The sequence below is a fragment of the Biomphalaria glabrata genome, chromosome 8 (genome assembly GCF_947242115.1).
Source record: "Biomphalaria glabrata chromosome 8, xgBioGlab47.1, whole genome shotgun sequence".
Classification (NCBI taxonomy): Eukaryota; Metazoa; Mollusca; class Gastropoda; family Planorbidae; genus Biomphalaria; species Biomphalaria glabrata.
In genome coordinates, this window is record NC_074718.1 from 31,551,779 (window position 1) to 31,573,585 (window position 21,807).

General features: G+C 31.3%; 2 protein-coding genes across 6 annotated transcripts in view; one reads left to right on the forward strand and one right to left on the reverse strand.

The window, feature by feature from the left end:
* Positions 1–7,076, forward strand: part of LOC106067310 (uncharacterized) — a 31,581-nt gene extending 24,505 nt beyond the window's left edge. For all 4 annotated transcript variants that reach the window (XM_056037865.1, XM_056037867.1, XM_056037866.1 and 1 more), the window contains exons 19-27: positions 68–293; positions 527–598; positions 1,929–2,009; positions 2,128–2,294; positions 3,589–3,797; positions 4,045–4,185; positions 4,378–4,470; positions 4,563–4,721; positions 6,133–7,076. In XM_056037865.1, coding sequence (XP_055893840.1) covers positions 68–293; positions 527–598; positions 1,929–2,009; positions 2,128–2,294; positions 3,589–3,797; positions 4,045–4,185; positions 4,378–4,470; positions 4,563–4,721; positions 6,133–6,276 — 1,292 coding nt within the window. In that variant the 3' untranslated portion in view covers positions 6,277–7,076. The remainder of the gene's footprint in view (positions 1–67; positions 294–526; positions 599–1,928; positions 2,010–2,127; positions 2,295–3,588; positions 3,798–4,044; positions 4,186–4,377; positions 4,471–4,562; positions 4,722–6,132) is intronic.
* Positions 7,077–7,321: 245 nt separating this feature from the next.
* On the reverse strand, positions 7,322–17,174 carry LOC106067311 (arylsulfatase B-like). 2 transcript variants are annotated; one of them, XM_056037869.1, is made up of 9 exons: positions 16,958–17,174; positions 14,308–14,684; positions 13,448–13,634; positions 12,879–13,141; positions 11,670–11,781; positions 11,181–11,276; positions 9,993–10,236; positions 8,887–9,038; positions 7,322–8,756 (listed from the first exon to the last, which is right to left on the reverse strand). In XM_056037869.1, exons 2-9 carry the CDS (start codon positions 14,569–14,571, stop codon positions 8,482–8,484), a joined length of 1,593 nt encoding a protein of 530 aa, XP_055893844.1. In that variant the 5' UTR covers positions 14,572–14,684; positions 16,958–17,174; the 3' UTR covers positions 7,322–8,481. The 2 variants fall into 2 exon arrangements, with proteins under 2 accessions (XP_055893844.1, XP_013081935.2); XM_013226481.2 differs by having other exon boundaries at positions 17,037–17,169.
* Between the last annotated feature and the right edge of the window lie 4,633 nt (positions 17,175–21,807).

A 21,807-nucleotide genomic window follows, 5' to 3' on the forward strand; every position in this document is an offset into this window, starting at 1 on the left:
TTTCAGTAGTGGTCTGAAATATTTACATAAAACTGCTTTTTTAAAAAATATGATATTATTATTTCAGGCAACCTGTCTGGTGACTCAAAGAAAGCTTATTGGAATCCCCATGACTTTACTCTGCTGATACTTCAAGCCTGTGCCAGAACTGGCATGGCTCCAAACTTAGATTGGAATATGGAGATGACTCCTGTAGACTTTGTAGCCACTGTCATAGTCAAGTTGACCCAGAACCCAGATTGTGCTTTAGGGAAAACTTTACATTTGGTCAATGACAAACCCATGAAATCCAAGTAACTTATTTTATTATTTTATTTTATTATTTTTTTAGAAATATTTGTTTGTTTGTTATTGTACAAAATTTTGACACATTTTTCCCCCACGTAAAATAATAATTTATTTAAAATAATTAATGTATAAATATCTAAATAGTGTTTATTTGTTGCAGTAATATTTAAGAAATGTTAAAATGTCTCTCCTAACCATACATTCTCTTATGCCTTAGTGATTTTGTTTTTAATTTCAGACAAGTGTTTCAGTGGATGAATAGTCATGGCTATCCACTACAACTTGTTGACTTTGATGAATGGAAAACCAGGTAAATAAGCAAAGAAAGAAGAGACAATTCAATAGATTTTAGTACTTTGGTAGTGAATGCTGTATACTTGTGTACTTGGGTATAATTTCAATTTAGTGTACAAGTCATATTGAAAAGTAGCCATCTACTCATCTAAAATAACAATCTGAAATATTGGTCTGGTTTGTTTTTTTGTATGTATATTTATGAATAAGCTCAGCCTATATGGAACCTGATGTTAAATAAACAATGAAGGAAGATTTATATATTGTGATAGTCTGCAATCCATAAAACAGTAAGGGCTGGAAATTTGGCTTTCTTTCCTTCTATTACAGATTGACTTTAGGTTTCATTTTTGCATTAACAGAAGTTGTGGCTGAGCTACTTGGCTGTCATCGAGGCGTCTCAAGTTCTAATCCTGACTTGTGTTTGTTAAATACCTTAAAGCAGCAGATAAACCTACTCCCAAATACCCCCTCCTCCTACTTGTGTACACAAAAGAGATTGGACAAAGGTCACTGAGAATTTTAAATAATGAAAGATGTGCTGTACATAAATAATTAACAAGTCTGACACTAATCCATGGAATCCTGAGTTAGAGATAGGTGTCAGAGTTCGATTATATATATATACTGCTGCTATGCTCTGCTTGTCTCTTTTCTTGTTGTTTCTTAACTTGGCTCTCTAGGGGTTTCTTGAATACTAAATAATACTTGCTTGATACTTTCTTGGTTACTCAATTATAATTCAATACTTGCTTAACTCAAATACGAACACTTAATATACATCAACTCTAACTCCTTATATTCACGAATATCGATAATACTTTAATACTTAATAAAGCACACAATTATATCACTGTTATGAAATATACAAAACACCAGTCCATCATCAACTTATAAATATATAAATGCATAAATACCAGTCCAGGAAGTAAATGTCCAACCTTCCTGGACCGGGAGCAAGACCTTACTGACTAACACATTCTCTCGCACATTCAACATAGACTTAATCACTCAGTTCACAACACGTGCAACACTTCGCATTCATAACAAGGGGATATAACAATCATATCAAACTAACATTCATTCTCGCCATACCTCTCCCTGACAATAGGAAATGCTCATTTGTTGGTTATCTTTGCTATTGAATGCAACTTATTTCAAGCTAAATAAAAATCATTGACTCCAACCATTCATTCACAATATTTATATATATTTATATATATTTAAAACACTTTTTAAAAACAGAAGGTTAATTGCATTTATAAAAAGTGCTTTAAATTAGAAAATCCAGGCATTATGAATTATTGGCATGAAACTTTTGATATATTTATGTACTTCATTAATAGGGTCATTGAAGAATTATCAAGCAATGGGTCCAGTACACCAAGTATTGAAGCCATGACACCAGTATTAGAATCCTATATTAGGTATTGATAACTTGGTTTCTGTTTTGTAACACTTTAAGCTGGACCTACTTATTTTATCTATTTATAGAACTGGAACAGCATAAAAGATTATGAATAATGAATTATATCCTATTTCTAGTGATGCCAGCTTCCTGCCCAGTCTGAGTACTTTCAACAACGCAACTTTACAAAAAGTTCTCAGTGAGATTGGCCTGTTGTATCCCTACACTGATGTTAAGCTGTTGAACACTTACTTTAAGCAACTGACTGCAAGAAATTTAATTGGACAAAAGAAAAATTTAAGTTGTAAGCACTTAATAAGTTCAATCCTTTTAAAGATTTATGTTCAATATTAATAGATGTTACTTTAACTTTAAGATTTTTAGTTAAACTTTTTCTGCTTACATAAGTTGAAAAAAACCCCACTGTATAGTTAGAAAATGAATCTACATTTATTCATTGTAATTTATATTTCTCATCTTGTATGAAACATTTCTTAGTTGCTCTATTCAATTTTACACCATGCTGAGTTGTCTTTTGAAGCAACTTCTTTTATAATCTTCATGTCACTTTTTTCTACATCAGCTACCTATAGTTAAAAAACAACTTAAGAATATTATTAGCGGCCCTCGAAAGGGGAAAAGACGCTATTCGTTTTATGTGGCCTGTCTGTCCGTCCTGTTTAGATCTCAGAAACCAGAAGAGAAAATGAAAATCGGACACCATTATATTTTAGATCATTTAAAGTTCTGATGCAGTGGCTACTTTTTTCTTTTCTGAAAGCGAAAAATTTAATGTTTTAAATCAATTATGCAAGCTTTTTTTTCATAAAAATACACCCTTATTACAACTATTCACTTTTAATAGTAACAAACACTGGAGGCTTTTTAGTAAGGCAGATGACTATTTACAATTTTTGTATCACATTTATGCAAATGGTTTTAGAGTTTTGGTCAAAAATATTTTTTTTTACAATTTTATTGCTAAGTTATGTCAATTCTGTCATACTAAATACTACATTTACTCACAAAAAAAAATGTTAATTTTTTTTAATGAGAAAACATCTAATTACTATGCAAATAGGTTGGACATAATTTCAAACAACAATTAATTAGTAGTTTTCCATATATGAACTGCAGAGGGTGCATGTATGTCAGAGGCATTGAATAAGAGACTGACCCTTTACAAAACAATTAGATCAGTTAATCATTATAAGACATCAGTTAGGCCAGGTTCACATCTAACTTCACATTCACTTTCACCTATCCCTTGGTCTGCTGGACCTTTGGGGCACCACACAGAATCTGTCAGCCTTATTTCTCCATTCTTTTGCTTTTGATAGAATTTCATTATGATATTCTTTCTGAAAATATTGAAACCTGCCTTTTTTCCTGCCTGGGTGGACCACATCTGGGGCTGCTTTTGAGTTTTTGTTTCCACACAAACTGTCTTTGTAACCTTGTAAATTTTCTCCTACATTTTACTTTGTACTTCTTAGCTCTAGAATCATTTAAATCCTTCATTGTAGTCAACTAAATAGTAAGGTAGCAATACATTTGCTGATTGATTAAATGGTAAACTTATTGCCTGTTTGGATCAGTGACTAGTCCTTTGGCTGGCCAGGTGGCTATTGTAACTGGAGCCTCAAGTGGAATAGGTAAAGCTACAGCTTTGGCCTTAGCTGCTGCAGGTGCTAAGGTGGCATTAGCTGCCAGGTCAGAACAGATTCTGTTGGATATTGTGAAAGCCATCAAAGATGAAGGTGGAGAAGCTATTGCTGTTAAAACAGATGTCACTGATAGGACTCAGGTAACATAGAACCTTGTCTTTACTTGCTTTTAGTTTTTTGTTTTTTTTAAAGGGTTTATAGCTCTTAGCATTGTGTTCCTTATTTAATAGTCTTTTGTTATGATGTGCTTACTTATCAAATCTAAGCCTAAGCATTATGGTATTTTGAGTTTTACAAGTCTTATTTTATTTGAAACCTGATTTTTTAAAAAGTTGGCTTGGTAGTTATCAAAGTTTATTATGATGTAACATTTCCTTTTTTTTTTAGATGAAAGATCTTGTGAAACAAACTGAGTCTATCCTAGGACCAGTAGACATTCTGATCAACAATGCTGGAGTCATGTACTACACATTGATGAAAAACCTTCATGAAGATGAGTGGGAGAGGCAAATTGATGTTAACTGTAAGGTAACCATTTCCTTTGTATCTTTTCATCTTCCTAAACTTTTCTGCCAAAATAGTCTCAGAAACAAACAGTGCTACCAGAATTCATATTTATCTTTTTTTTTTTTTCTGAAAATCATTGACTGTGTATAATGTGTCTAAGGAGAACAATTTTTAAAAACAATGTTATACTATCTTCATATCAATTTCACCTAGGGTGTTACAAATGGTATAGGAGCAGTTCTTGATGGCATGATTAAAAGAGGAAAAGGTCATATTGTGAACTTGTCTTCTGATGCAGGAAGAAAGGTTGGTGAATGGCTGTACAGTTCCATCATACAATATTCTGTATTTTCTGCTTAGCTAAAGTGCTAATTATGAAATATTTCCCATTGCTGTAGGGCTTCCCTGGTCTAGCTGTGTATTCAGGTACAAAGTTCTATGTGGAAGGTCTGTCTCAAGCACTGAGACATGAAGTAGCTCCAAGTGGAATCAAGGTCACATGTATACAGCCTGGAGATGTTAGAACAACTTTAGCTGCTACAGCTACAGACACTGAGGTATATTCAAGTTTTACAGTTTTATCTTATATATCATTGTAAAGGGTAAAACTTGAAAAGACCTTATAACAACCTTGAAAAGAGTAAAAAAATTTCAATTGAACAATTTAACTGAAAAGGCAGATCCAGGGGCAGACAGAAGACTGCAAACTTATAAATAAAAATCTTAAGTAATAAACATTAATGTGATATATGAAATTCAGACATTATAAGAACTAAGTTTTTAAAAAAAATGTACTGCAAAAAGGGCTTCTTCAGAGTGCAGCTTCTGCTCTGAATTTCATGTGCTATAAAATGCAAATGTTACTAGCTTTAAAAAAATTCAATATATAAAATATAGACTAACATTTGCTGTCATCTTTCAGAATTTTATTTATTTCTTTTAAAGGGAAACAATGATGGTTTTGACATTTTTTGATATAGTATGTGTTTTGAATTTACAGATAATGAATATATTATTCTTTTTATTTTATTTTCAATAACTTTAATTTATGTTTTTCTGATGTCAGATTTTCACCAGGTTACTATGTGATGTCACACTAAGTTATTAATTGAATTTATCGACATACTTTATAACGTAAACCATACAGTGAAGTTTACAATCTCGTAAAATGCAGTTAGATCTATATCTTGTAAGCAAAGAAAAAAATATGTTTTAAGAGTAGATCTACATGCTTGACTAACCATGTCAGTGTGTATTTTCTTGCCTGACAACTCATCACAATACAGATACTATGGCTTGATTTTCTGGGCTAGCCTTACACTGACCAGTTTGTTAGAATCAGTCAGAGATGCGATCCATTTACTTTATGAGACAGGGAGAGGTGTTGATGAAAATGTTACTTTTCTCGAGTAGGTTATCCTAATGCTATTAGATTTATATAACTGTACTAGTGACTATCATAGCTATGGACCAGGCTATCACTAAGCCTAACAGACACGCACTGTAAGAATGAAGCAATATGATTGGTTAGATCTAGATTCATTTTCAGTATTGTTGAGGGAAGTGACATATGCCTAACCTAAAGCTAAATCTCATAGAACCCCATTTTCATTTAGATGTCAAGAGATTACTGTCTATTTTATTAAATATAAATGTTTCTAAACATTTAAATACAAAATGTTTATAATTACAACTTTTACACAGAATTTAAATATGTCAATAACTCAAATTTGAAAAACTATTGAAGTTTCCCTTTAGTTAAGAAATAAATTATTTTTTTTGTCTACAACTTACATTTAATGTTGTCACATTGTTATAATTGTTTGTGATATAGCTGGTCTACTGTGGATAGGTATAATAATTCCATTCTGACTGATTTCAGCTTTTAATAAGCGATTAGTCAACAGACTATATTAATTTCAATTAAAAAGTATTAGCTCAAATGAAACAAATATTGTTGTATTTCAGGCCAGAGCTTTGTATGATGGCAGTTCTAAAGTTCAGATTTTAGAGCCTAGTGATGTCGCCCGAGCTATAGTCTATGCTGTGTCACAGCCAAAGCAAGTCTCTATTAATGAGATTCTCATTGAACCAAGAGAAGCTCCTATTTAAAAACAGAAAAAAAAAATTCATAGTTGTTGTGTTGACTGAGCATTATTCCAGAATTGCCAATGGAATATTTCATTAGCATTATGTTGTTTAGAAAACAATTGTGTCTCAATTTTGTTAAATGACGATACTTTTTTTTTTTTTTATTTTTTTTTAAGGGGCATTATTTTAAGTAGTCTGTTCAATAAAATATTTCTTGTTTTAATTTTTTAGCTTTTGGAAAGAACACGATGACTTTACTTTATGAACCTATAAAACCATTGCATTTAATTGGATTTTTATTTCAAGCACAAAACTAGTTTCTTTATTGTTTTTTTTTTTTTTTTTGTTGAATTAATATTCCAATAACAAATTAATTTTTTTTTCTTTTTAAAAATAATTGCTACTATTTATGTGTGTTGTAAACATTATTGTCTCAATGTACACCATACAAAGAAGTGTATGAATATATCAGGAGGGGAGGAACTATACTTTAATCCCAGCCATAAATTCATCTTACCTAAGGGGTATAGGGTTTTTCAATATGTGGAAATGCATATGGGCAATCCAGAGTGTTCTTTCTATGGTACAAATAAAGTCATCTGTGTTTAGTTAGCCCTTACAAAATAGAATCTTCATTTGTGTTTTAGCTTTATCATGGGAGAATGTATCATTGGTTTATATACAAGCAGTAAAATTCATTTTAAAATCTGTATCATTTAGACCACATTCCGAGAATCACAGAATTTCTATTTGTTCATTTCATACAAAAAGAATGGTAATTAATGTCAGATACGGAAATAAAATGTTTTCTTTCAGAGAGATGCAAATGATGTTTTTGTTTTTTAATAACTGCTACAAAATACATAGATTAATGTGTTACATTTAAAATTAATAGCAGAGGTCCTATCAGAAACTACTACATTTTTTTCTATTTATTTTATTATTATTATTGGCGATTGTATACCAGTTACACATTTAAATATTTATTAAATATTTTATTATTAATTTTCCCTAAACAACTATATGTTCAAGGTATTAAAGGATGAAATAAAATGAAACAAGAATGCAAGTTTAGTCATGCTATTTGAGCAGAATCTTTATTCAAATATAACATTGAAGACGAATGAGAAACAAATTCTTCTTGTCTATGTACAAATTATGTGTATTGGCACAGTGTGACAACATTTAAAAAAAAAAATGAACATGTTATCAATAATTGTATAAATACTGATTGAGGCAATAATGCTAAGCATTGCTGAAATAGAATATTTGATACTTTAGCATTTCCGGTGAAGGTGATTTGCTACACTCTAATTTTATAATGTATATATACAGTGGAATCCAGATAATTTGAACTTGCATAAATGAAATATCAGCCAAGTTAAGTTTCATTTCATTCTTAGTCCTTAGAGAAAAAATCTATTTGTTGGTCCTGGATAATTTCAAATCAAACTGAAAATATTTTTTATGAGCTGGATGCCTTTTTCACTCATGCATGCAAGCTTAACAGGTTTGTGGTGTTCACCTATCCTCTAACCTGCTGTTTTCTATTTCTAGCAGAAACAAAACAAAAGACTGGCCAACCCTCTCCCATCCTTCCTCTTACAGCCATGCCCAGATTAGACAATATGTACTGTTTGTAATAATAATCACATGCTATATCACTATTGTCTTAATAGAATGGCATCATCAATTTCTACCAAAGTCTTTGAAGGAAAAATACATATATATTTACATTGAAAATAAAATGCCCTGGAAAGCTATTGAGACAAATACAGGAAAAAAAAAAAAGTAAAATATATAAAAAGGATCTACCCCAAGCTCATGTTTGATGACTCAAAGTGAAGTAGTTTTGTAGAATATTATTTTTATATAGTTAATTGAACTATGGTGGCTCCTGTTCAGATCACTTCGATTAAGCAGATTACACTGTAAATAGTTTCCCATTTCTTTAATGTTATGAAATCACAGAAAGAGAAAAATTGCATTTAGCATTATGTCACTCCTAGGATGAACAATAACTAGGGGGTTACCAAAAACAATAACAATATAAAACAAATGTATAATTAGAAAAACTTGGATGACAAAAAAGATATTCCAAAATTTCTGTTTCAAGAATCTTTCATTATGAAATAGTAGAAGCAAAATTAATTTAACATAAAATTAGCATCTTATATCTGGAATGTTAATAAACAACATTTCAACTCATTCTTCATTGATGACATTTCATTGCCAAGGCCCCCAGTAGCCCCCATGTAGCGTAGGATCACAATTTGGGTCTGACTCTGGATACAGAGGTGAGACTGCAGTGGCATTGTAATACAGAAGTCTGTCCAGCATCAGCCTGACCTGGTCTAATAAAACACCTGAGAGGTCAATCACTTCACATGGATCAACTTTCACATTGAACAGCCAGATGTTCTTGTTACTGGCTTCTGTAGAGTTGAACTTATGGTTCTTCAAGTGGGAATCATGTGGTGGGGGATACCAGTTACCATCACCTAAAAATAAAAATGTTTTAATACTGCTCAATTAGAACACAGTATTGAAAAATGAAATGAACTCTTGATAGAGAAAAGAAGTCCAAGCTTAAGGAAAGAAACTCAACTTTGAAAGAAATCACACTCTCACCTGGCATACCAGTAATCAGCTTGTAATTCCCCATTCGTATGGCTGCCCTTATTCTTGTATCAAAGGTGTCATTGTACATTCTGTCTCCATTCAAAGGTGTCAGTATATCAATGTTATGAAGAATTTCTTTTCTTTTACTTGTCTCACCTTTGCTACAAAACAATATTTCAATTATCACATTTTTTTTTAAAAATAAGTTTTGGACATTCCATGAGAAATGAAGATTGCTTTGTCCTAGCTCCAACCCCCTTCAGGTAGGCATGGATGAGCCTTTGTATGTATAAGTAAACATTTTGTTTGACTGGCTTCTTAAAGCTTATATCTTTGAAAATACTTTATATAAGCTTCATAGAGAGTTGTTGACATATATTCTACATACATATTTCTATCCCTTTAAAAAATGGATTTATCTATATTAAACATTCCTTACTTTCTTCCTGCTTTATAAGCAATGATTAAGGAAGTAACAGTGGACGTAGAACAATTAAGAAGTTATAAAATTAACTTCTTGCTGAACTCATTTTCCATTTAAAAAAAAGAGTTTAAATCTGTTGCAATCTATATATAATTTTCTATTTTGTATTGTCATGAAATATTTATAGTTTTCTTTGGTACAAATTTATGTTAACTCCTTTTCAAAGGAAACCCCAGAACTATAATACTTGAATACTACTGTGACTGTTCCCTTCAAGCACCAATGCTATACTCACATCCTGCTGGCTTTAGAGTAAGTTACATTGTATTCCTTTTATGATATATTTATATTAGCAATTCTGATTAAGGCAAAAGTCGCTGAAAAATAAAATACCATGACAATGAATCTAAACTGTCATTTTTACATCACAGAACTAGACTTGATAGAGGTGTGAAGGCATGAGTTATTTATTAAATATGTATTTTTTAAGCTACGTTTTTGTACCTGTATCTTATGGCTTAGTGTTACTGTTACTTTACAGTCTTCAGTCTTTAAGTTCAGTGATTTCACTAAAAAGGTTACTCTAGTTAAATAAGAATGATTATTTGTGCTATATCTCACAGATATGCTTTATATTCCTAAGAAGATGCACATTCTAATACTGTTTTAATAAAAGAAGGCTAAACATTACCTGATCATAGGCCACTGATTTGTGCCATCAAGTTTCAGACTGCTGTTCATATGGACTCCAATTATGTCAGCAATGGTAGGGAACCAATCCGAGACATGCATCAGCTCTTCACTGATAACACCTTTCTGTTGGATCAGTGGGCTGGTCACAAAACTAATGCCACGGACTCCTCCTTCCCACAGTGTGTGTTTGTATCCTCTCAATGGCCAGTTATTGCCTCCAGCAAGTACCTCGCCTCCATTATCTGTACATTTAAAAAACTTTAAACTATTACTTCATATTGAAATTAAATGTGTGGTTGAGTGTCAAAAACTGCCTGTTATCTCTCAGAGGGGGATCAAGTTCAACTATAGACTCAATCAAAGTTTTGTTAGCTGATTGCCTTTAGGCAGAATGGAAAACTTCTCCCAGATATCCTTCCCCACAACTGGTTCCCCAAAAGAGATTGGATCATAGCACTGAGCATGCCATAAGCATAACCTAAAAAGTTATTTAAAAAAAAAAATCCTTTTCTAAAATTTCAATCACTTTAAATAATGAGAAAGTCTGCATACATATTGCCATCGCAAAATTTTATTTACAAAGCAATGCAAAAAAAAATTTAAAAAAATTTAAAGAACTTTTAGCAAACAGAAGCAATAAAAAAAATTATTTATAGTGAGTAGAAGTCTTATAAAGTTATTTCTTATTGTAATTGCATATTTCATAAATACCCTGAATAATTACTACCAAATATTGGACATTAAATTTACTACTTTAACTGATTTATTAATCGCTGCTTGCAGCTAATCTTATAATCTGTTAAAAAAAAAAAAGAAGGAGAATAAAATTATGACCAATACATAGCCACATGTTAATTGTTCATGTTAATTAGATAATTAAAATATACTAAGTCTATGTTGTTGTTTTTTAAGGGGGGATTAATTCTGGTAACTCATTTCATGCTTAAATAGAGTTTTATAGGAGTTACTCCTTGCATATGGAAAAAAAAAAGAGAGTCTTATACTTGTTTCTTTCTGAGTCTTTACATTCAGAGAATTTCTATAAGAAGACAGAAATAAGTCAAAGGGACTGCAATGCATGTTTAGTTTTGGATGTTAAATTTACATGCCGCTAAAAAATTATATTTGATTCTTTAATGCATTAAGTTTTCAGTATCAAAGTTTAGTTCTAAAAAAATGTCCTTGCCAGTTGTGAAAATAAAAATAGTATTATCCCATAATCCTTTAGCCTTCAGAGCATTAGTGACATTGGCTACACCTTCATCCATACAGCTGGTCATGCCTAGAAATAAAATAATGCAAACATTTGTTTATTAGTATCTTCATGTAGTAAATATGTACCAGTACTGGGAGATAATTAATTACTACACTAGAAGGAAATATAGGTCAAAGTTATGTTATTAAGGACCAATAATCAATACTACAATAGTTTTGTTCAGCTTTCTTAGTCATACAGTAACTAAATTATTTATGTGTATTTATGACCTAGGGGATTAATCTTTTTGACAGATGTTACTTATTATTATGGGATGGATGTAATCAGGAATTTTTTTATTTTTAGGAAAAATGTGCAGCTATCTTCATAAATTGAATCCCATATTTTAGCTAGGTAGCAATGAACCATGCCACTACCTCTTAATATATAGAAACTATGTCTAATCTGTAACAAATATACCTGCGTAAATTCTTCTGTTCTTGTCTTGAATATGTTTGTAAGGCTCTAAGTATATATCTGGAACTTCCATTGGTGAGTGAACTGCTTGGTAAGCCAAATAGAGAAAAAATGGCTAAAAAAAAATAGAAAAGAAATTCATTGATAGATAGCTCCATAACCATTTATTAATATTAATTTATGTCATTAAAGATGTAAAATGCAATCAGATCTTTAGCATAACAGATGTTCTAGATAAAAAGAAGTATTGATATTTTAGATATAAAGTGATCTGTTAAAATGAAAAAAAAAAATCATTGATTTTTTTTTATTTTTCAATTTAATCTAAGAAAAAATGAGTCCAATGTAATACAATAGTTCATATAATTAAGATCCATATTGTCTTCCAATCATGACAGCTGATACTAACATCATAATAACATGTAACCCTTTCCATTGGCCTTTGCCATACTAGACTTAAGTTAAATAAACAAAAAAAAATCAATAGAGCATTAGATTTTGTGATTTCTAAAAACACAATGGGTTATTTCCACATGTTCTACATATATCTAAAAAATATGTTGGTTCTAGCTTTGTCAGTGTAGCCATATAAAATACTGCAACTCTTCTTTAACCATTGAACAAGAAAAAAAAAAGCCATATTATAGTATTAAAATATAATATGTTTGAAATAAATATTTGTACATAAATACATATTCATAGACAAAAGGTATTCAATACTTTTTTTAAAATGTTTTTTTGAACAGAAGAAATGAACAAATTTACAGTTTGGGAAAGTACTTTCCTTATCAAAGTAAACAATAACATGCCACATTTAACAGAATACATTTATATGAAAATATTTTTAAAACCTCTTCCTAAGCAGTTGTTCAAACAGGAAGTACTTAAGGTCAGGGTTTATTAATGTTCATACAACTATTGACAGAATTAGTACTGCAAGGTAACAAGAGATTTTTTTTTTCCAATTTTTGTCAATGCTGGAAAAAAAAACTACATTTTCTTTAAAAACACTTATTCTGAGGTAGATTATAAACTAATGTTAAAACAAAAAGTGAGGGAAAAACAACAACAGAAAAAAAGATCTTAACAACAACAGAAAAAAAGATCTTAACAACAACAGAAAAAAAGATCTTAACAACAACAGAAAAAAAGATCTTAAAAATAACAGAAAAAAAAAAGAACAAACTGATGAGAATGAATTCAAATATTAACCTTTTCTGGGTTGGCTTTATTTATGATGTCAATAGATTTGCTTGTGTAGACATAGGTAGAGTATGAGCCATTCATATTAGTGACTGGCTTGTCCATGTCTCTGAGATCATAGCCACACCATTGAGTCTTGTCAGAGTTTTGATGAGATTGAATGTCCTTCTCTGAGTAGGATTTAGTGATGCCTGATTCAATATCAATACTTTTGTTGTGCCAAGTGTCACAATTATAATATGTGTAATAATCTTCACCACCTTCCCAGTAACCTGGAAATAACAAGTAACAGGGTTCAGCAGCATGGTTTATTATCATTACTAGAATATTACTGTAAAATAATATAAATGTTAGTGTTGTAAATGTACAGGGTGTCCCAAAAAATGTATACATATTTTAAATAATTGTAAACTTGGTATTTATTATTATTTCAAAAATGTAAAATATTTACAAGTATCATCTAAAAGTACTATTAAAATGATACAAAGGCTTATTTCTTATTTTGTTTTTTAAAGATTTATTTTGGCTTTAGTTCTTTAATTTTTTTATTAAATGTATTAAAGAAATATTTTTTTTACCATAAAAAGTATCAAATCCTCTATTCAATGGTGTGTATTCCTTTTTGTACAGTCCCAAGTGCCATTTGCCAACCGCATGAGTTGTGTAGCCATTCTCTTTCAGAAAGTTTGCTATAGTTGGAAATTCAAGGGGCATGCCATAGGGCTGAGATGGCCAGATTATGTTATGTTGGAGACCTGTGTGAATCTTTTTTAGAGACAAAGTAAGACACATATTATTTGAAAAAGCTTATAGAGTAATAAAACTAAATTAGGAGTTATAGCTTTACAAAAAAAAAAGTAATTGAAAAGTGCACTCAGTATTTGTAACTTTTTGTTTCACAAATTTGTGGTATTCATTTTAATACTACACAAATCTTAGTCATCTTTGCTATTCAGAACAAAGCAGCTTTTTAAAAAGAGTAGTGCCCACTATATAGCTTCCTAATCCACCTTAGGAGACCCTACTACCACAACAGCCGAACAAAACAACACCCTGTATGGAAGTGCTGAAAACTGAGAGAACAGCACACATTTTTTTTCTTTGGCACAGTCTGCAAAAGAGCTTATACATCAGCAGCTAAAAGCTGGCTAGAAAAGGAAGAAAAGAAAATTAAGAGTACATTGAATGTGACAATATTGTAGTCCCATAATTTTATCATATTATTTTTTTCACATTTGGTAATAATTAGCCAGAAGTTATTTTCAAATAGATTCAGTTCTATATTTCATATAATCTTTAGTAATATAACAAGCTATTCCTACAACTATTGCTTCATCTTTCAATCCAGCCTTACCTCATGCCATAAAACACACACAAAAAAATCTAAATAATTCTCATTGTTGTTGAAATAGAGTGGAAATGATTTCAAACACTTTACCTGATAGCGACCAGTCAATAATTGGCTTCTTGTTGGGGAACAAATAGGCTGGACATAGTAGTTTTCTAATTTGACTCCTTGAGCTGCTAGCTTGTCTAAATGTGGAGTGAATATCTCTGATCCATGGTAGCCTATGTCATGGAAGCCATAGTCATCAGCAACTACAAATACTATGTTAGGCTTCCTCTGGGCCCCAGCCAATGTTGCCAAATGGAAGAATGTCACCACATAGAAAAGTTCAGAGAATACTTTATTTACCGACATGATAGTGCTTTGATTGACCAAAGGTTTATGTTTAGAGTAGCAGTGTCTGTTATTAGGGATAAATTTTAGCTGAAGACTTCATCTGTATCTTATCTGTTAAATTCCAGACATCCCTTCAAAAAAGAAAATAATTAAGTCATTCACTTGTATTACTTTGATTGACCAAAGGTTTATGTTTAGAGTAGCAGTGTGTGTTATTAGTGATAAATTTTAGCAGAAGACTTCATCTGTATCTTATCTTATAAATTCGAGACATCCCTTCAAAAAAGAAAATAATTAAGTCATTCACTTGTATTACTTGTTATTAAACCTGTTGTCATGACACTTGAAAAAAAAAAGTCCTGGCAACCTAGGTCACACCTTCACAATAGCAGGAAAGGTTTATGTTGATGAGCATTGTAAAAAAATACACACAATGATATAAAAAAAATTTTTGTCAAGATCTGTATGCTTCTAGTAGTTCTATGGGTTTGGTGCCCCAGCTATTTCAGCTAAGTATTGCCTCTATACATTTCACTAGCAAATTTATTAGAACATAAGTATCTGTATAATAATATCTTATGTCTAGAATAGATTGAAGGAATCTTTCAATGAAACACTAATATACTTTCTAAATATTTTTTTACCTAGTATTAAGATCTTAAGTCAAATTTATGGTTTGTGTGAATGAACCATTTTTTGGCACTTTTTCATTTTATGTCAGGAGATGCAGAGACTTGCTTAGCTACACTCATGTTTAAAGTAGCTTCCCATAAACTATTTAAAAGATTGGGTGTCAGCTTGCTCTGATTGGTATAGAGGAGATCACCTGGTATCAAATATTTTCCAAAAAAGTCGTACAGCTAGAGAACAAACCCTGATGGACATATTTTAGAGCCAAAAGATAACACTGAAAACAGGTACTGACAACAGAGAAAAAGAACTTAACTAGACCCACAGTAGACAATGACTTTGTCTACATAAGATGAAACCATAAATTTGTTTGTTTACATGTTTTGGATGTTCCTTCAGAATCAGAGTTAAAGATAATCTACTTCGTAGTCCAAACCTCCCGTAGTATGATGGGGGATAGCAGCAGACATGGTATGAACCTGGGACCATAGAGATGACCAATCGACAGTCCAAAGCACATAGATCTACTGTATGACCAGGTAGGTCAGAGCTGGGCCTGATATTCATTATTCATATTCATATATATAAGCTGATCTGCTGTGTCATATGATTATGAAATTAAGCATTCATAAGTTATAATTTAAGGCAAGCATAAATCTTACAATTATAACATCTTGAGTCTAAATAAACTTAAATTTAGATCTAGTCTACATGTACTTCTAGATCTAGAATTCTAGATCAAGATAATATATTATATCACTATATGTTACATAGATCTCAATTATTTCTTGACTAAGTTAAACTTAAGCCATAAATTATTGCACTTAAAGGCTTAAAAAAATATGTATTGCTGAAATGATCTAGCTATCTAGATTAAACTATTTATATATTACATATAGATCTAATTATATTTATATTGATCTAAATCTTAACTTAGAGGGTAGACCTATTATTATATCTTATTTATAAAAATCTGCTTGTCAGTCTAATTTATAAATATGATGATGATATGATAATCATATAATTCATCTAATATATATGATAATACCCAGCTAGGTTAATATGATGTTGCATCATATAATAATAGTATTATAAATTATCTTATCTTCTTATCTTAAAAAATACAGACGTTACTTTAAAAAAGAAGATATGATTCGTCCTATGTGTCATGCATCCATATATAGACATGCATGTAAATCAATGACTCAAATTCAGCCAACTCATTGGTTTTCCTGGCTGGCTCAGGCAACCCATTACATGCTCTAATAGCACTAGGCTCGAAGAAGGAGCATTGATGATTTGTATACTACTGTATTATTTATAGCCTACAAATTTGTCCTAGCATATGGAACGAGGAATGTGTCTTTATCTTTGTGTTTTTCTGAGTGTTTTATTAGGTTTTGTTTTAGGCTACATGATAAAATCATTATCATAAATTATGAATGATACTGATAGATATCAAAATATCTTCAAATGTAGTTTCCAGATCTATATGTATAATAAATTAAATAAATATAGATTTTATATAGATCTAAATTAGTAACTACTAACTCTAAGCCCGCCATATTTATAATTATTATCTAGTAATCTAATAAGTCACTAAGCCAAGTTTAAGTTAGTAAGGGGTATAGTGGTATACTATATAGTAATAGTCTAAGTCTATAGACTATAATATATTATATCTACTTAGCTCTAGAACTAGATCACTAGATCTAGAATTGACTCAAAGCCTTTGACAAAGGACAATTAGAAGAATGACTAGAATTTAACTCACTGTCACTGGCTGGTGTCTAGATAGAATACTAGAATTCAATAGAATATAGAGTCTAATAGATAGATAGATCCATATCTACTCTAGATTATGCAAGTGCCAACAAACGTCATTGACATCAACATCCCAATTCAAGTAATCATTTAAAAAAAAAATACAGATACTGAGACGTCTAAGATTAGATCAAGACAGATCATTTATTTACTTTCGTTTTTAATAGTCACATGATTGGTTTCAAATTTAGGTCACTGGCTTGAAAAAGGATTCACCTTTTTACTAAGAAATGAAGAACATATTACCTTACATCATTAAAGATGGTTTGATCATTGATGACTTCAGTTTGCCTTTTAGTGATAGAGAATAAAATCAATAAATAAACAAAAACAATCCACTTAGTCTATTTACAGACTCTGGATCAATTTTTAGATCTAGCTCTAGATCTCTTTAGATATTGCGATCATGTTGAATGAGAAAGCGAGCTTCATTTTAAAAATAAAATGTATAGGCTAGTGCGGTAATTGAAATTAATAATAATAGGGTGGCTGCTTGCGGTCGTGCGGTATTCGCGCTGGACTGTAGTTCGGACTTCTCGATGGTCCGGAGTTCATACCTTGCCTTCCTGCCATCCCCCGTCATCCTGCGGGAAGTAAATTTAACTATGAAGGAAGATCTGAAACATTTTACAAACAAACATTAATAAATGATGAATTAAATTTGATCAACTCGATTCAGAGGCGTAGCTTGCAATCTCGCCGCCCGGAAAGAACATAGACTAAGCCTCTATATAGATTTAGGTCTATATTGCCTTTTAAAAACTCATTTGATTTACGTTAGTATCAAACTAGGTTTCATTAAAACATATTATCTCTTTTTAAGCAATGTCCTCGATTTCGAAGATTAAATATGAGTGCAGTAGGAATATATTTCGTGACCTCACAAAATCAGTTGGGACCTGTTCAAGGTATTTTTTAGCGTCAAACACCGTTGAAGGGAGGTTTAAACTCAAAACCCCTTAGGCTACGCTCATAGATTTTAGAGTGTGTAATTATTTTTTTATATTGAATAGGTTGTTTTTTTTTTTTTTTTGCTTCGAACCCCACTGGAAAAGGGGGGGGGAGGGAGGTTAAACTAAAAACTCCCTTTGGCTACACTCCTAGAATTCTGAGTGTGTGTAATTTGCTTTTTTTTTCAATATTGAAGAGTTATTTTTTTGCTTCAAACCCAGCTGAAGGGGGGTTTAAACTCAAAACCACCTTTGGCCACGCTTATAGCATTTTGAGTGTCTAATTTGCTTTATTTATATTAAAGAGGTATTTTTTAGCTTCAAACCCAACTGGGAGGGGTTTAAACTCAAAACCCCTTTGGCTACACTCATAGAATTTTAGTGTGTCATTTGCTTCTTAATATTGAAGAGGGGGTTTTATCGTAAAATTTTGTAGGGTTTTTTTAAATCAAAATCTTCCTTAGTGGTGCTCTTGGAATTAGGGGATGATTTGCATTAGGTTTGCATTTTTTTTTATATTTTGTTTTATAGAAGAGGGGAATTTAACTGCAAAACCACCAGGCAGCGCATTTAGAACTCAAAACCCTCTTGGCTGCGCTGGGGCAAGTGATGGTTTAGTATTAAAATCTCACCTAAAATAAACAAAATCAGTCACTAAATTCCGCCCCCCGCAGCGTTTGAACCCCCCAAAACTCCCCCTGGCTACGCCCATGCGTTCACCACATTTGTTATGCTCCAGATAAGAAGCAAGAGCATAACATTGCGATTCTTTCAATGAGAGTTAGTAAGATTCTCTACATTGTTTTGTGTAGTTTGTCTAAAATGAAACTACTTGTTAAGTAACGTAAAGCCTGCTCACGTTACGGAGTAATTTGGCAAACAGTTATTTTTAATAAACTCTCATAAATGTATAGATACAAGCTTCACATTCCTATGCATTCCAATTAAGGCATTAAAAGAAAAACGTTTGCTGAAGTGACTTGACAGCCAAACTAGCACATGAATACACAAATGTCTTCCCCTATGAGAACATGTAAAAAGACGATCACAAAAAGACTAGCAATAAGTGCTTTCGTGTAACTCCTACACGATTTTATTGTCACATATGGAAAACGATTTGCTTACGTTGTAAAATAAAACAGTTGATCTTTGACATACACAGAGCATACACGCCTCAAAAAATAGTTTCTATGTGTGTCTATATTCTGTTGAAATTCTGATCAGTTTCTCGAACAGAAATCGAAACTCTGTTGAATGGAAAGGGAAAACTAACTAAATAATAATGAAACTACTTACTTATATTTTAGTCGTTACAGTCTATTTTATCTATTTGAACGTGTTTATGAAAAAAATCTATAAACAAGAAAAATATACAAACAATATTACAAAGAGAGTTTTTGTTGTCACACACTCAGAGGCGGCCCCCGTCGGAGTCGGATCCCTGTCGGATCCGCCTATTCGCAAGGAATATTCAAGACGTGATTTTGTTTTGATTGTCAATAGTAATAATGTTTCAAAAATTCATTTGACGTTGTAAAAAATGTTTTTTGTCTGTAAAATGGATGTTCCTTCAAAGTTAGAGATAATTTACTTCCTTATTAAAATCTCCCAGGTTCAAACCCTGCCCGCTCCCATCTCTCGTCGTCCTGCGGGAAGTTTGGACTAGGAAGTAAACATCTTCAACTCTGAAGGAACATCCGAAACATGTAAAACAACAAACATTCTAAATTAGACCTAGAAATTCTAGATCTAGAATCTACAATGATTTTAATTAGAATATAAATCTAAATCTAGTTTTAAAAATCTAGCTTTAGTGTAAAAAAATTAGATTAGATCTAAATCTAGCTATTATGTCTTTTTTAAATACTAGTCAGATTACGAGGTTTAATAAACATTACTATGACGTCAAAGAAAAAATCCATTACGTCACAATGGCCTAGTTAGACTAAAAAATGTCATCAATACGAGCAGGTTGTCGAGGGTTCATAGACATTGGTGCACCGAGTGAGCTCTTTTAGCATTTCATTTAAAGAATGAACTCCATATGACGTCAAAGGAATAAAATCCACTACGTCACACTGCCTAGTGAGACTAAAAATGTCTTTATCAATACGAGCAGGCTCTCGAGGGTTCATAGACATTGGTGCACCGAGTTATTTTAGCATTTCATTTAAAGAATTAACTACATATTACGTCAAAGGAAAAAAAATCCACTACGTCACAATCGGCTAGTTAGACTAAATATGTAGCCTATGTAGGTCTATGTATATATATGTTTTTGGCGACGATTTGTTAGAAAATCAAAGCAATGTAGGTCTTTTTCAAAACAAAATCTGGAACATTCTTTACCGATAAAACAACCTTTGTTGTTTCGGCAAGAAAATTAACTGTAAAATAAGTCTAAAAAGTGATTTTCAATATCTGTTTCTAGTAAATTACTTTCTTATTTTAAAATTCTAAACAACCTATTGTCGATATTTTTGAAAAATAAAGTCATTTGACATAAATTTGTTTTAAGTTGAAAATACGGAACAATTTGATATCGATAAATAAACTATAGTGACGTATTGTCAAATAATATAAGTTCAATATTAGTCAATTATGCGATTTCAAACAATCATTTGACATAATTTATCTGGAACAACTTTATAGTTAATGAAAAAAAAGTAAATATAGAGATTTTCATTTAGCATTTATATGCTATTTACATTAAACAACCGGAACAAGATATTATTGATCATGTGTTTTTGCAACGTTTAAGCATGGAAATTAAATAAAATATAAGTTAGAAGAGCAAACAAACATTGGTTGGCATTGATTTTTTTTTTTCACAAAACATCCGGAACAATATATTATATATACTTAAAACTTTTAAGATGTTTCGAAAGGGACATTAAATGTTAAATCATATTTTCAATAGCTTTTAGAGTTGTTGTTTTTGTTATCTAAACGTGACAGACAGACCGACAAAAATAAGCGCTAAACAAAAAATAAATAAAATCTGATTAATTTTAAAAAATTTGAGGAAACTGATTAGTATTGTGTTTAGCTACTACTTATTACGCCACCTCACGAAAGGCGCTGCATAAAAAGTCCATTTTAAAAAATGTGCGTGATATTTACATACAAAGTGCATTCTTAGCCTTAATAAACGAAAATAAATGTTTTCATTTAATGTTAACAGCTAGTTGGCCATAAAAAAAACACACCTTTAACTAATAATTCTATTTATTGTGAACATTTCTTGTACATTTTATAAATATATTCGACTTAGTGAAACTAAAAATAAAAGAAAAAAAAATGACTTTCTTTGTTAACATATTGTAACATTACCTCCCTTACATTTATGTTTTTGTTTTTGAATTGGTGTATTTTTATGACAAAATTTCTTGCATAATTAATTTTATAAACTAAACGGTTTACTTTTAGAAAGCCAAAAGTAGACGTTGAATCTAAACTTTTCAAGCCGCATCACATGGTGAAATAATATTTTTTTATTTCTTTTCTAGTTTTCGAGATCTGAGTGTGACAGACGGACAGACTGACATTTTGCACAAACCTAATAGCGGTTTCTTACCTTATGGTGACCGCCTAAAAGCTTTTATCAAGTTAACTTGTATTACTTAGTTGGATCAATCATGTAAATAGATCTAGAATCTAGACTTATAATAATACATCAGTGCGATTAGAAATTATCTTTACTAATTTTTTTTTGTTTAGTGCAATTTTAAGCTTTTAGCTTTCTCAATGCACTATGGTCCTATCACTTGTCTGGACCATTCGGAAACTTGGGAAAAAGGGTGGGGGGAGGAAAGGAGAAAGCAGAGAGGTATCTGAGAGAAGGTTACCG

Excerpts from the sequence above, each read along its gene's own strand:
- LOC106067311 (XM_056037869.1), bottom strand. The coding sequence starts at position 14,571 with ATGTCGGTAAATAAAGTATTCTCTGAACTTTTCTATGTGGTGACATTC. Across the intron at positions 11,782-12,878 it reads ATAAAGCCAACCCAGAAAAG|CCATTTTTTCTCTATTTGGC; the intron begins GTTAATATTTGA and ends ATTTTTTTTTAG. Across the intron at positions 11,277-11,669 it reads GAACAGAAGAATTTACGCAG|GCATGACCAGCTGTATGGAT; the intron begins GTATATTTGTTA and ends TTTTATTTCTAG.